Source organism: Lithobates pipiens, unplaced genomic scaffold (genome assembly GCF_037356315.1).
Source record: "Lithobates pipiens isolate NorthernLeopardFrog02 unplaced genomic scaffold, aLitPip1_a1.2 Scaffold_13, whole genome shotgun sequence".
Taxonomy (NCBI): domain Eukaryota; kingdom Metazoa; phylum Chordata; class Amphibia; order Anura; family Ranidae; genus Lithobates; species Lithobates pipiens.
The window spans coordinates 274,146,422-274,162,025 of NW_027507718.1; the positions used below are offsets into that span (position 1 = coordinate 274,146,422).

Consider the following 15,604-nt stretch of genomic DNA (forward strand, 5'->3'; position numbering starts at 1 on the left):
GGTAAAAAACCTTCAGCCTTTCCGGCCACTTGAAGTACCGTATATGCATCCTTAGTAATGTATAAGCTTAATACTTCCAGGTATTTAACACCTCTCATAGCGTTCAAAGTACTCCCCTTAAAAATGCCCATATCTGTATTTCTCTCAAGAAGAGCATAAGAAGTTGATTTAAGGATGGCTCAATTATGTAAACAGAAGGGTCTGTACAGTTATTGGTTGTGTTCACAATTGTTTGCCATACAGTATATCAGCCTTCTGCTGCAGCATCCCACCTTTTGACTTATTACGAAGTTACAATCTAATCACAGAGAGAAGGAACCAAGGAAATGCCTACTTCTACCTGCAGCATACTGATGACTAATCTCAGCCTAGGCTGGGGCAAAATTGTACAGCTGCTGTATTGCCTGATCTCAAGAATTTGTCAATGCAGACGTGCAAAATTACTGAAAGATTTGTTTTAAAGCAGAACGCCAGGCAAACAGCTGTATGGAACCCGTTTTATCCATCAGATTTTATTCCCTGCCCTGTTAGTCTTGTTAACAATTTACAACCTTTAATCCTAGTACACACGGGCTACAATCGGCCAGTTCAATAAAAACTGTCCGGCATTTGGTCCACATGTATGGCAGTCAGTCTGACAGAGGGTGGCCGTTCGGCTGGCTTCTTTCGAACATGCATGCTGAAAAACCAGGAGCCATCCAGCCCCCGATCAGCGCTCTCAGCCAATGGCTGGGTTGAACAAAAGAAAAAAAAAAAACCCTAATGGTGTGTACTAGGCTTTAAACAGGATATCTATAAACCACGTCAAAGTTGTGTGTAATAAGGGGGCATGGAATCACATTGTTTATTTAGTTTGACGTTTCTGGACGAATTGCAGAGTTTGATTTTATCTAGGGCTGTCCCGATACCGATACTTGTACTTGCACTCCCGATGCCTAGTCCAAAACCTGGACACTCAGGAACAATCGGTGCGGCGACAGGGAAGTTATAATCACCGATCTCTCTGTGTGGCTTTCAATAAAGTAGCTGAAAGCCACAGAGGGTAAAAGAGGAGAAGCACACAGGGAGATTGGGGGATTATAAATTCCCTTGTCGCCACACTGATTGTTCCCGAGTGTCCCCTGAATCCCTCCTCCAGCTCCCCTCTGTGTCCTTCTCTGTGGGCTCCTCCGGTCCCCCCTGTCCCCTCCTCCTATACCAGACCTTTCAGGATGGAGAGCGGAGAAAGGAACCGGTAAAATATGTCTTCCTTTTCTGAATGCACAGTGATTACTGACTCTGTCCATTCATAAAAGCATCAAAACTGTTTACGCTGCTTCAGTTTATGAATGCAGAGAAGTCGCTGTCTCCTGTCCATTCCCCAGTCCCTGAGAAAGGGACAGGGGAAATGGCTATCCTCAGTCCCTTCCTTGTCTCAAAGGGGAGATGTCAGGGGTCTGTTTAGACCCCTGACATTTTATCACCAACAGGGTTGAATAAAAAAAAATAAAAAAATAAAAAGGTAAATATTATATATATATATATATATATATATATATAAATAATCACATTGTAATAAATAAATATTCTAAAGTAAAATTGTAAAAATAATAGAAAAACTCTGACTAGTATGAAGTCAGAATCAGAAGTGATTGTCAGATTGAAACTGTACCCCAGTTTACCAACCCTATACCCACTTCAAACAGTTACTTGGCTTTTATTATATAATGTGTACCTGATATTAGGAGAAAGTGTAAACTCCTTGCTGTATATCCATTCATCATGTGCGATCCATTTGTAAGCAATATCATTGAATCGCAAGTTAGGATCCTTAAAAGGAGTGAAAGAATTAATTACTTGGCAAAGCACATTAACACTACAATTGCAATCGACTGATTCTATTATATTGTACACTATAGTTATACAACAGTGTTTAGTAAAGCAACCCCTGTATGTTTTGAATGAAGCTGGAGAGTGCAAAATCTGGTGTAGCTTTGCATGATAGCCAGGGAAAGCCGATTTGTTTCTATGCAGAGCTTCACCAGATTTTGCACTCTTCAGTTTTAATAAATGAGCCTCACAGCTTGCTTTTCTCGTCACCCACATTACACTTCTTTACCACTTAAAGTGTTACTAAACCCAGGAGCCTGCATTCACAATATCTGGTCTCCCACAGTACACCGAACATGGGAATGCAATGTTTTAGTAAATATAAACTACTAAATCCCTTTTCTCATCGGCAATATATAGCAGTCTTGTGACTTCTATCAGTTCCTGCTTAAAGCTTGCAGAAGGAGTTTTCATGCTGCAATGAGCTGTCCCATTAGGATGCAGGACCCCTGACCCTCTGTTTGGACAGTGCTGATTGGCCCTGTGCTGATCACATGCACTCGCCCAATAAAACAAAACAAAAAACACTATCTAGCAATACACACCAAACTGAGCATGTGCAGCCTGACTCCAGTAGCTCTGTTTTATCTGGACATGTTCTGGAGTCAGTGGAAGAAGAGGAGGATCTGTGCATACGGATTAAACAGCCTTTTTACAGAATGTAGGATTAACCCCTTAGGTTCCACATCGAGTATAACAAGCATGCTTTAGTGTATATACAGACTGATTTTACTGTTGTGGGTTTAGTAGCACTGACCCCCGAAGGAGCTGCTGATTTTATTGGGCTTACCGTTACCTTCTTGACCTCGTCTCTGTCTAGGGTTTCCCTTGGTAAATGGTCCAAAGAAATGCAGAAACTGACACTGGATCTTCTTTTGGGTTATTTGAAGTTGAAAACAAGATCTCTCAGTTTAGGGTAGAGGGTTAGGAGGAAGTTCATGTACATTTGGACTGCAAAAATGGAAAGTCTCTTATAGAAGAAATCCAGAGAATAACCATTTCACAGCTGGATTTTCCGCAAACCTCCGGATAGACCTCCTCTCACCAGGCCTAGCAGCCGGTAGGGTGTTAAGTAAAGTAAAGTCTCTGCCACAGACTTGAGCGTAACCGAGGGACAGACAAATTTAGAGAACCATCATAGGGTACCAGTATCTCTCAGCCAGTCCGGCGATACCGTATGTGCGTAGATCCATGAAATTTCCTTCAACTGAGCCTCCAGGCTCCTTCAGAGAAACCAGCCTTGTGCATAGCCTTCTCCTGAAGAGTCCTCTCCTGGGCCTCTCCTTAGATGAGACGGCACCAGACCACCTTTGAATCCTCAGGCCTCGATATCCATTCAGGCCTGTCCCTGCAGTTATTTCGCCTCAGCTATCCAGCCCCGAGAATTGGAATTGCATGGACCCGCACCCCAGGCCAGGAGGACCATGGGGGCTGGTCAGGAGGACCAGGACCAAACAGACAGGAAAGATATCTTCTGGCACGGAACTGAACCCGTAACATGCGATATCAGTACCTTAAATACCATCTCCCAGAGTACACAGCAGGAGAACACTCCCACTGGGCTGGTTCAGAGAAAAACGTGGCACTTAATACACCCAGCTAAACTGCGTTCTACCACTTGCCGGCGGTGAAAGCGACACCATTTAGCAAAATTAGCCCTAAAACCCAACTGTGGTTTCAGGAATATTCATTTTTAAAAACATATAGCACATGCTCGTCAGGAACCGTCGCTACATAGATATAAATTAAAATCTAAAACAAATCACAGAGGGAGAGGTCAGCATTGAAAGCCTCTATTGCTTTTCTTTTGCATAGCTTTAAGTCAGGCTGGGTTCACACTTATGCGAATTGGATGCCGGTTTCTCCGCATCCAATTCACATGTCAGGAGATTGTGACTGGCTCACAATGGAGCCGTTCACACATCTCTGGGGTGGCTGTGGAGCGAATTGCACAGGGGTCCTGTGCGTCTTTGGTTTCTGTTTATGGGTTAAATTCAGCTAAAAATTCTGACCTAATTCATCCCGGAAACAGAGAACAGGGACGCACCAGACCCTTGCGGTCAGCCGCATCTGTTTTACATGTGAACCCAGCCTTAAAATATCAGTGCTAGCAGCTTGGTAACCCAGTTTCCACTCAATACATTTTGATATAGAAATAATAAATATAGCAAGCTTTGGGGGCAGACCAAAATTAGCACTGACAAAATAGGGCTTATAATGACCTCAGCACTTTGTCAGTAGAGATGAGCTTATGTGTCCTCCGAACTCACCGCTAGTTAAACTTGCGATACTCCAGTGAGCTGTGGGCCGGGTCGTTCCGCCACTGCAGCTCACAAAAATAATAATAATAATAATAATAATAATAATAATAATAAAAACCACACACACCACAACCTCATGACTTTAGCATGCCTCAGCGGCGGATCCGGGGGGGGGGGGCAACGGGGCAATTGCCCCCTCCGAGAATATGGCCAGCGGGTGCCAGCGCGGCCGGTTCCGCGGTTGCCAGCGCGGCCGGTTCCGTGGGTGCCAGAGAGGCCCGTTCCGCTGGTGACTGGCTGCGCTGAGTGGACGGGTGAGGGGGGGGGGGGGCAGCTGTGCGGCTTAGGAGGGCTGCGGGCCAATCAGGAAGCCAGCAGGCAGGGGAGCAGGGAGATGACATCATCTCTCACTGCCCTGCATCCCTCCAGTTATGCCCTCACTGTGCAGGAAGCTGTGTGCAGCAGAGAGATTACAACATCTCTCTTCACTCTGGAATCAACAAAAGAACACCTTAGCAGAAAAGTGACACAGTAGGTGACAATCCGCAATGTGTGGCAGGCTACGTGGCAATCCGCAATGTGTGGCAGGTGACGTGGCAAGTGACAATCCGCAATGTGTGGCAGGTGACGTGGCAAGTGACGTGGCAAGTGACAATTAGCAATGTGTGGCAGGTGACGTGGCAAGTGACAATCAGCAATGTGTGGCAGGTGACGTGGCAAGTGACAATCCGCAATGTGTGGCAGGCGACGTGGCAAGTAACAATCCGCATTTGGTGACAAGTGACGTGGCAAGTGGCAATCCGCAATGTGTGGCAGGTGATGTGGCAAGTAACAATCCGCATTTGGTGACAAGTGACGTGGCAAGGGACAATCCGTGTTTGGTGGCAGGCGACATGGCGAAAGACACCCTCAGGGCTCCCACTGATTCTGCATTATGGTGAGTTGAACCATTTAATTTTATATTACAATGTAATAATAGAAATAATGCGCTTCAATCATCCTGACACCATAACAGCCATGGTGCCGTAATGATTGAAGTGCCAATACCAGCAATATCACATATAAATTGCCCCCAAAAAAAACATTTTATAGAAGTGCCCTTCCCGAGACTAGACTCTGGATCGGCCCCTGGCATGCCTCCCAACTTTTTGAGATGGGAATGAGGGACACCTATCAGCAAAAGTATGCAGGCATAGGACACACCCTCTGCCACACTCCCTTAAAAAGGAGAATTGTACAAAAAACAAGATTGGTTAAACACGCAGTTGCTTTTTTTTTTTTTTTTTTTACCACTACTATTCCTTTATATTGGCTTCTGGAAGTTACAAATGCAGCAATTTAGAAGTCAGATGAAAGGTTTAGCACTGGAAAAAACTTTTTGATAGATAAAAAGTGCATTTTATATACATCTATATGGATGAGATCAAAATGAGGAGGAAAGAGGGACAGAGGGACATTGCTCCAAATCAGGGACTGTGGCTATGCTTTAGTTAGGCTTGATAGGAGTTTGGAGGATGCCTAAGCTTATGTTTATTTGTCAGGGTCTCAGAAAGTACTGTGGCCAGAGGCAGCCAGAAAACTAGCATTTTCATAAGGAGATCAGCAATATCAGAAATTGTATTTCTACCTTCTCATGTTCTCTTTTCAGAGTTTTGCCTTAGTGAAATAATGAATAGGAGTAGAAAGTCCATACCTTTATGAGCCCCCAGGAGAATAATGCAGTGTGCACACAGCCAGGCACGTCACCATACAACTTAATAGAGCTGTTTGAATTACGGAGAGCCCATTTCCCATTCAAGCTGTACACCTGTACATTAGCAGTACGGTCCCGCAAGCTGCCATACGTAACCTGCAGCAGTCCCAAAACCATCCACCACTTGGCACACCTTAGTACTGAATCCAGTCCTATAGCCATGGCTTTAGCCAGAGCTGCAGAGTGACTCTTATCTGCTAGCAGTGTAGCTGATCTCCACTTGCTGAAATCTGCAGTCAGCTGCATGCACAATTCATCCCCATGATTGTATACAGATTGCTGTGTGCAATGGCTTTATTATAGACACTGGCTTCCTCCTTTTGCTGTGGAGTCATGTGTCATGTCTAATGCCTGATCAGGGCGGGGTTACCATGCTGGCTCTTATTCCAGGGGTTGTCTTATATAGAAGGAAGTGAAAAAGAGTATGTGAAGGAAGGCAGCTTCATGATCATGCTTATAGAAAACACACACACAGCTTACTGACGGCACCTTTCATAAGACATACAAGTATCAGTTTTCTAAATAAACTAGGCACAAAAACAAAAAATGTATTATCTAATAAAGTTATGATCGATGCAACAATCATGGTATCGACTGAAAATAAGATCTACTAGAAATGATCTAGCAATCATTTGATCGATCTGTATTATGATCAGTTGCCTTGCCCATTGAAATGAATAGGCAGCAGCGCTTCGCAGCGCCGCAACACGGGAGCTTTTAACCCTTTCTTCAGCCGCTAGCAGGGGTTAATAGCGGCCCAAAAAGCGCCGCTATAACAGCTAAAACTAGCAGCCTAACGCCAGTGTCCTATCATATATGGTCCCCCATCGGATAGTGACCGCTGTGTACTGCGCATGCGCAGTACACAGCATACACAGATTCCGAAAATACCCGAAGATGAACGGCGCCTGCGCCGTGAGTCCAGGTTCTATCCCCACCATCCAAGTGGACATAGAGTTGGAATATAAAAGAGCCAAGCGCAGCGAGGCCGAGCCCGAAGCATCGCCCGCGAGGGGCCCTCTAATTTTCTCAAGCCTATTCCGCATGTATGGTGGGGCTGCCACCTCCACTCACGGCGCAGGCGCCGTTCATCTTCAGAGATTTTCCGAAGCTTCTTCTGCCCCGTACTGCGCATGCGCAGTACGGGGCGGACACTATATGATGGCAGGACACTATCTGCCAGAACACCGGCACCGCCCGTGACCCTAAAACAGACTGAAGCTCACTAAATGAATCGAATGGTAGAAATGCATTTTATAATACTAAGCCCTTGTACACACGGTCGGAGTATCCGACTGTGTGTGGTCTCCATCGGACTGTTTCCATCGGAGTATCCGACGGACCAAGTTTTCCAACTTTTTGGTAAAATTTTCAGACAAAATGCTCTGATCGGACATACTCCGATCATGTGTAGAGAATTCCGATCGGACAAATTGCCACAGATGCTCAGATCAAATTCCTACACCAAAGCTATTGGCTACTAGCCTGAATGTAGTCCCTTCGTAACAAAATAACGTCATCACGTCGGATTTTCCAACAACTTTGTCCGACCGTGTGTATGCAACAGTTTCGGACAAAATCCAACGGACAAAATCCAACGGATTTGGTTGTCGGAATCTCCGACCGTGTGTACAAGGGCTTAGGCCTCTTTTACATGGGCTGTCCAATCAGATCCGCCTAGCAGCTTTTCAGGCAGATCTGATCGGACCCACCAGTCTCTTCTATAGAGCGTCAGATATCAGCGGACATCCGCCATCATTCGAACTGATCCTGTCCACCAAAAACAGATGGATGGTGGCCCTATTCCCCATCAGTCCGGCGGATCGGATGGAAATGGACAGACAGTCCGTTTCCATCCAATTGCCTCATATAGGGGAGCGGGACTGAGTCCATGTCCCCTCTGCATAGAGTCCATTCAGGGTGAAGAGAAGGCTGGATGGTGTCACACTGTCGGATTTACTTTATGGATCCTCTTTGCTAGAAATTGTCTTTCCGCTGAAGATCTCTGCGATTTTCTTGACCCATGGATACTGGCTTTTTGATTCCTCCTTCCTGACACTGCTCACCTGTGTATGCGAGTTCTATTTGGATCTAGACAGTTCTTCCCTGCAAATAACCCCTGATGAAGGAGAATATGTTGTATCTCCGAAACGTCATTGGGTTAAGGCAACTGTACTTCGTCTAGGTTCACTTTTTCTGTCTGTACTATGATGCATCCGTGTTTTTGTATATAACAATTTTTCCCATGTACTTTTCTATTATGTATAATAAAATTTATATCATTATATGCTTTCTTGGTTATATATGTGTATTGGTGCCATTAAAGTCCCACTCCAAAGGGGATTCTTTTTGTTATGCCAACTTTGGGATGTGGCACACCGAGTTTCTAACGATCCAATTCAGAATCTTGTTTCATTCGTGGAGCACAAAGGGGACATGGACACATCCGTTTCCATCCAATTGCGGAATATAGGGGAGCGGGACTGCGTCTATGTCCCTTTGCATAGTGGAGCGCAGAGGGGACGTGGACACATCCTTTTCCGTTTTCAGTCTGTTTCCATCCAATTGCCCCATATAGGGGAGCGGGACTGCGCCCATGTCCCCTTTGCATAGTGGAGTGCAGAGGGGACGTGGACACATCCTTTTCCGTTTCCAGTCTGTTTCCATCCAATCGCCCCATATAGGGGAGCGGGACTGCGTCCATGTCCCCTTTGCATAGTGGAGTGCACACAGACAGAGAGACCCCACACTGAGCAAGAGGATTCCACTTAGTGGAGGGTGCCCATGTGAAAGAGTTCTGCCAGGATCTTGTCTTACATACTAATGGTACACAATTGTTGTGCCACAAACACGAACGTAGTGACGTACTACGAGGAATTTCAGCTCTTGAGCGCTACTTGTAATTTGTGTACTGACCATATGAAAATCTGACCTCAAGCTGTTGTCCGCCGAAAATTTACTAGCCTGTCATCCAACATTTGTTTTGGGCTAAAATTGGACAACAATTGTCAAAAGAAGCATACTAACGGTAAGATTTTAGGACAACAGTTTGTCCGACGGATAAGGTGCCACGCATGCTCACATTCAAATTCCGACACGGAAGCGCTCGTTCAGGTAAAACTATTCCTCGTAATCGATATAGCACATTCGTCAGGCTGCAATGTTAAAAATTCTTTCATCAATCGCATTCTCTTGTTCTTTACAATGCTGCAAGAACAAACTTCTTTTGATGCTCATAGTCACACACACTTCTCCCGAACAAATTTTGACAATCATGCCATTTTCCTGCCATGGTGCTGAAAATGAGCACGATTTTGGTCAGTAATGCACTACATACATTAGTTACAAAAAGGTGTGTAGCAGACCCACAACATAATAACATTATCTGAAGAAGAGACTGTCCCCTCATCTCGCTCTGAACTTGGGTTTGCACTGTTGGTGAAAAAGGCACAACTTGAAAAAACCTAATTATACCTAGGAGACACCTAAAACCAAGCCAAGCAGTAAATGAGGGAGTTTCAGATCAAAATTTATTATTAAAATGCCGCTCAGACATTGTCTGGCATATCAATGGCCCCCCTACCCACAAAGTAGTCCATGTATTGTGTTCTAACCTCACGGGCACTTTGGGGGGGCAAGCCAGGATGAGCATGTTCAAGGCCCGTGAGGTTATCTGCATTTTCCATCAAGTCTGCTACTTGTTGGCCAACTGAGACCGCATAGTTCACAGAAACTTTTTTCAAATAATTGTGCAGAACACAGCATGCCAGCACTATGTGATTCAGTTTGTATTCCGCCATGTGAATAGGCGTAAGAAAAAGGCAGAACCGACTGGCCAGTATAGCAAAAGTGTTCTCAACCACTCTTCGGGCTCTGGACAGGCGGAAATTAAAAATACTCTGGTCTGGGGTGAGGGTCCTCATGGGGAAAGGCCACATCAGATGGTTCGCCAGGGCAAACGCCTCATCCGCGACAAAGACGAACGGGAGTCCTTCCTGATTCTCCTCTGGGGGTGGCAAGCCCAGACTGCCACTCTGGAGACGCCAGTAGCACTCCGTCCGTGCGAAGGCTCCACCATCTGACATCCGTCCATTTTGCCCCACGTCCACATACAAAAACTCATATGTCGCAGACACCCCCGCCAACATCACGATACTATGAAACCCCTTGTAGTTATAATAGTACAACCCCGAGTTGGGTGATGGGACGATGCGGACGTGCTTCCCATCTATTGCTCCTCCACAATTGGGAAAGTCCCAACGACTGGCAAAGTGGGAGGCCACAGTCTGCCATTCCTGTGGCATTGAAGGACACTGTGGAGTGAAACAAGAACAAAAATTTGTAATTTGACAAATCAACATTACAAGCAGATTAGACACCAACATTTTTGGTCAAAATTAGTATAACATTTTGGGAACTGAGTATTTAAAGCCTAAAGTCTAATGTCCCCTTATGAGAGTCATCACCCCCCCATCCCTCCCCCACCCCCCATATCCCCCATCTGATGGGCCCTTGCTAAAAAATAAGGGGGGGGGGGTGTTTAGGACAGGTAACCCTCTCCACTTGATTGAGAGCTGAATGGCTAAATAATGTGTGCTACTTTGGGAAGCCCCTCCTTAGTTACACTATTGGCAGTCCACCGGACAGGTAAGAAGTGTCATAATACCAAAAAGAAACCAAAATGGAAGCACTTTTCGACATTCTGCTATTACATATCCAGATAATTAATAGGTAAAAAAAAAAAAATAGCATTTGAAAGTATTGAGGCAGGCCCTTGCACTACATGCTTAGGTGAATTCATCCATAAATGTGAGCATCAAAAAGGTAGGTATAGTGTGTATTGGGTTTAGTAAAGTCAGTAGATGGAGGATTGCTATCAGCTGAGCTAGCAGTTGGGGGGAGGGGGGTTCCTAATGAGTTTGGCACAACCCCAAAAAAAAATGTCACTCTGAATGAATTGAAGCACACACATAACATTTGTAGACATTTTAGGGGGTGTTTAGGCAAAAGCAATACTATGGAGCTGCCAAAAGACATTGGTAAGTGACTAGACTATAGTGTTATGGGCCAAGAAGAGCATGGTGGGGAAGTTAGTGAGGCAAATCTGCATGAGGACAAAGGGGCAGAGCATATGAATTAGAGCATATTGCAATGATGGTAATTAGGGAATGAGGAAAGAAATGCAAGACATTAGCAATCATGAAATACATAGAATGTGATGTTAAAGGATAAAACTTACCTTCATATAGTATTTCTGCAGGACCTGAATGATGGCAGAACCGGTCTCTGGAATAATGATCCCCAGAGCCTGGGGGGAGATGCCTGTAGAGAACTTGAGGTCCTGAAGGCTTCTCCCAGTCGCCAAGTAGCGCAACGTGGCGATGAGCCTCTGCTCCGGAGTGATGGCTTGCCGCATGCAGGTATCCTGCCTGGTGATATAAGGGGTCAACAAAGCCAGCAGACGGTGAAAAACGGGGTCCGTCATCCGGAGATAATTCCTGAAATCATCAGGATTAATCTCCCGGATCTCACGGAGCAAAGGCATGTGCGAAAACTGGTCACGCTGGCGCAACCAATTCTTGGTCCACAAACGCCTCCCCTCCCTGTTCATGGACCGGGCTTGTGTCAAAGTAAGAGCCCCAACATGAAGCCCCTGCACAGCATAAACTCTACGACGAGTACGTAGACGAAACATGGTTTGAAAACGGTCGGCTCGTCAGAACGGACACCAGAAAGCACCGATAAACAGCAAGGCCTGAAAGAACGACCTGAATAGCAGAAGCAAGCAGACAATAAAAAATGCCTTTCAAAGTGTACTATACCAAGATATAGTCCACAATGATCAACAAATACTTACTGACTGCACGCACTGATTATCAGATACGCAAAGACAAGCACAAACCGAAGAGCAGTAGCGATCTGAATCACAAATCTGAAAAGCGCGAATCGTCTCTCACCAAACTTCTACTAACACGCGATAGACACGAGATCAGCAGAAGGAGCCCAAAGGGTGCCGGACGTGGTACTGAACTTCCCTTTTCTAGTCCCGCCGTACACGGCTTACGTCACCGCGTTCTTGGCAACTGCAAAATCAGACAACTTGGTCCGACCGTGTGTATGCAACAGTTTCGGACACAATCTGTCGGACAAAATCCGACGGATTTGGTTGGCAGAATATCAGACCGTGTGTACAGGGGCTAAGACTGGGATGCCATTAAAGTTCATGTGCGTGTAAAGGCAGGCGTCCCAAAACCTTTGGTAATATAGTGTATGTATGGGCACCCTGGTCCATCGATTGACTTGTGTACAAACAGCCTGTAGGGTTTTTCCCCAAATGATTATTGTTGCAGGCTATATGCCGGCAACAAAAATCATTGTGTTCTGCTGACAGGGAAGGCTCTCCACTGGCAGAACACAATAGCGCTGGGGGAGGGATTCCCTCCTCAACACGGACTGCGTTGGTGGGGGAATCAAGCAATTTCTTTCCTTTCACCCATTTACAGCATTTTCACTGATACATGAAGTGTGGCAATATCCACCGAGAACACAGCCAGCAATGAAAAGTGAATGCAGGCTCTAGCTTATTACTAAAAGATTAGAATTCCTTTCTACAATATTATGAGCTCCCTGCTGTTCAGTCTACAAATTCTAAGCACCGTTACTGCCATCTGCTGGTCTTTTTTATTTATCAACACTGTCATCTTTCAGAATAAGCAGGTTTGATGCTGTCTACACATTTTAAGGCCTGATTTACACTAACCGTTGGGGGGGGACAGTAAAACCAAGCAGTTAAGGCTTATGTCCCCTTTCCCCCTTCATTCCTCCCATTAGGCAGCCAAAGGGTGGTTACATATGCCATGGCTGTGATGCTTTGCGCCATGGCGTGGCAAAAATGGGGCAATCCAAACAACACTATTGAGTGCATCCATAGCTCACACAATGTAAGAGAAAAGAGCAGTTTGGACCTTATACCAGAATTTACAATGTTTTTCTATAAACTTTGGCACTGAGACACCGCACTAGCCAGCTTTCCATTGCACACACTCTATTTCCCCTCTAAGATGACTTACCCCGCAAGGGACAAAATATGAAAAAGCTTTTTTCCCTCAATAGATTTGTGTTGTGTTAATGAGCATTTACATACATTTATGTATGTTGCGTTGCATTAATATGCATACCTGTAGCATTTTAACGCAGTGTAGCACACTGCACATAACACCAGCATTGTTGTCTAAACAGAGCAGAACAATTGTTTTCTATGTGTCCTTGCGGTGGCATGCATTCCTCCAGTGCAGTAAAACGCAGTGCAGTATGTGTTAACAGGGCCTTAAGCTGGACATAGACAGATCAAAATTTGCCCAGTTCAGCCGGGCTTGGCCGACTTTCAATCCTTCTAAGGACAGGTCAGGCTGGTTGTATTGAAGTTGATTGATCAACTTTAGTACAACCAGCCTCTCAGGTTTTTTTTTTGTCCAATCACTGCCAGTTGCTATAGCTGCCAGTAGTAGTTATTGTATTTAGCCGGTGGGGAAAGCTCTCCATGCTCCCTGCTGTCAGAATACAATATCTCCTGACTGTGTTGTCGATGAGGCAATTAAGATGAGGCAATTAAGCAATAATGGAAATAATAATTTATGGCATGCGAAAAACTTCTATAGGACCGTCTCCAAATCGTGGAGATGCTCATTAGGTGATTTATTGTGATCTCGTTTCACATTTTACAGCAATACATGTCTAATGTTTGAGGGCATTAGACATGCGCAGAACCAAAAAATTCAATCAGTTTTGTTTCACATAGATTCGTTATGTTACTAATTTAATTTTGTTTCGGAATTAGTTTAGATTAATTTTGTTTAATGGTTTTCAAAAAAAGAATTCCAACTTTTCAGATAGATTTGAATGGAATAGAAAACAATGATCCAATTCAAATTCTGTGTGAAGAATAGCTGGTTGCTAAGGAGCAGGGCAGCCTCACATCCGCTGTGTCCTTCACAACCGATGACTCATCTGCCATCAGCAGTGTCTGACATATCTGGTTCCCACTGACATTAAATAAACAAAGGGGCAGGTTCATTGGTGTCACTGAGTGACCCTGCCCTTTGTATATTTAGCAACGCTAGGCACCCACGGACTGACAGCGCCTGTGAGAACCAGACATATCAGACATATGGAGGCAAGCGATGAATGGTGTGGAGCTTTTTTTTTTTTTTTTTGGGGGGGGTCAGCAGTGGTGGCTGTGTTCATTGTGATGGATGCTGGATTTACTTTGGGGGACATTGTTTTTGTTTTGATTTTTTTTTAATAAAGAACTTGTCAAAAACTGTCTCTACAATATACCTCATATTCATTCAAATGGGGGGAGGCGGGATCTGGGGGCCCCCCTTGTTAACCCACCTAGGGTTGTAGGCAAGAGGCCCTTGTCCCTATATCAACATGGCGACAAGGTGCTTTGGGGAGGAGCCCATCCTGCCCCAAAGCACCCCCCATGCTAAAGGGCCCGGTAGGAATCCAATGCTGTTTAACTGTTTAAAAATAAAAAATGTAAACGCTGGCACTGTTTTTTTTATATTCTTCTATCATCCGCTAACAGCAGATGAGTCATGGTTATCAAGGATGCAGTAGCCAGGGGGCAAAATACTTTCAGTTTTGGGCACAAGTTCACAAAAAGGATACTGTATAGGGGAACTGGAAAAAGCACAGAGAAGTATAAAGATATCACGTACTGGACACACGAAAAGCTGTAGCTAGTGGCCATGTTTGGGAACCTTACGTCAGCCATGACAGTCTTGGCTAACAGTTACACATTGCAGTAGAAATCTGAACCCCCTCCCTCCTCCCTTATTTCGAGAAATTCATAGGCTTACAGTACCTCAGAACGCTTCAAAAGAGTTGTTATCTCAACATAGAGAACCAGGCTTAGGCTTGTAAAAACAGCTAATGTTGGTAGGATGTTCAGGCCTATCCTAAAACCGTCACCCTCTCAATTCAGAGAACCAACAGATACCGGTCGTAAATACCTCAATCCACATAAAGCTCAAACAGTTAGTATAGTTCTAAAACTTTAGCATGTTTCATAACTTCCAAATTAATAATAGCATAGCCATAATATGGACATATTTCGTTTTCTCAGATAATTTGTAATGTTTCAAGTCTAGATACCCCTATGTCAGATCATATGGGAAACCACTGGTACCCCTTATTCCTCCTAGGTAAACTAGATATTGCCATAAGTCCGGTCGTGTGTGGGCAGGTCCGTTGTTCGGAAAGTCCGGCGGACCTCAGCTGCAAAGTCCGGTGGGTGTTCCGCCGGACTAGGTCCACCGTACTAAGTCCATCGGATAGTCCGATCGTGTGTACGTGGCATAAATGTACCTGGGACATGGTCATGAATGTAGAGACCTCCCAGCAACCAACCCCTAAACAAGATGACCAAACGATTGGTCACTGGTAGCTGTCAACACCCCTTTGATCTGACAGAAAAGAGGAGATGCCAAGACAGTGTTGTGTTCTCCTTTTACCATCCAAGCAGGGCATCTGCCAAGTTTGAGAACCGATTACCCAGCTCATCGATCGAACTCTGATCAACCCTCGGACATTAATTGCAAGTAGGGATGAGCCGAACACCCCCCAGTTCGGTTCGTACCAGAACTTTCGAACGGACCGCAAATTCGTACGAACGTTAGAACCCCATTGAAGTCTATGGGACTCGAACGTTTGAAAT

The 15,604-nt window shown here is 45.0% G+C and overlaps 1 protein-coding gene across 2 annotated transcripts in view; it reads right to left on the bottom strand.

Annotated features, from left to right (window-relative positions):
- MANBA (mannosidase beta) overlaps nucleotides 1-6,235 on the bottom strand; it is an 87,962-nt gene extending 81,727 nt beyond the window's left edge. Inside the window, exons 1-2 of one of the 2 annotated variants that reach the window (XM_077476643.1) lie at nucleotides 5,824-6,235; nucleotides 1,715-1,809 (exon numbers count right to left, since the gene is read on the bottom strand). In XM_077476643.1, coding sequence (XP_077332769.1) covers nucleotides 1,715-1,809; nucleotides 5,824-6,129 — 401 coding nt within the window. In that variant the 5' untranslated portion in view covers nucleotides 6,130-6,235. The remainder of the gene's footprint in view (nucleotides 1-1,714; nucleotides 1,810-5,823) is intronic. The other variant, XM_077476644.1, reaches the window with a different exon arrangement.
- Nucleotides 6,236-15,604: the final 9,369 nt, after the last annotated feature.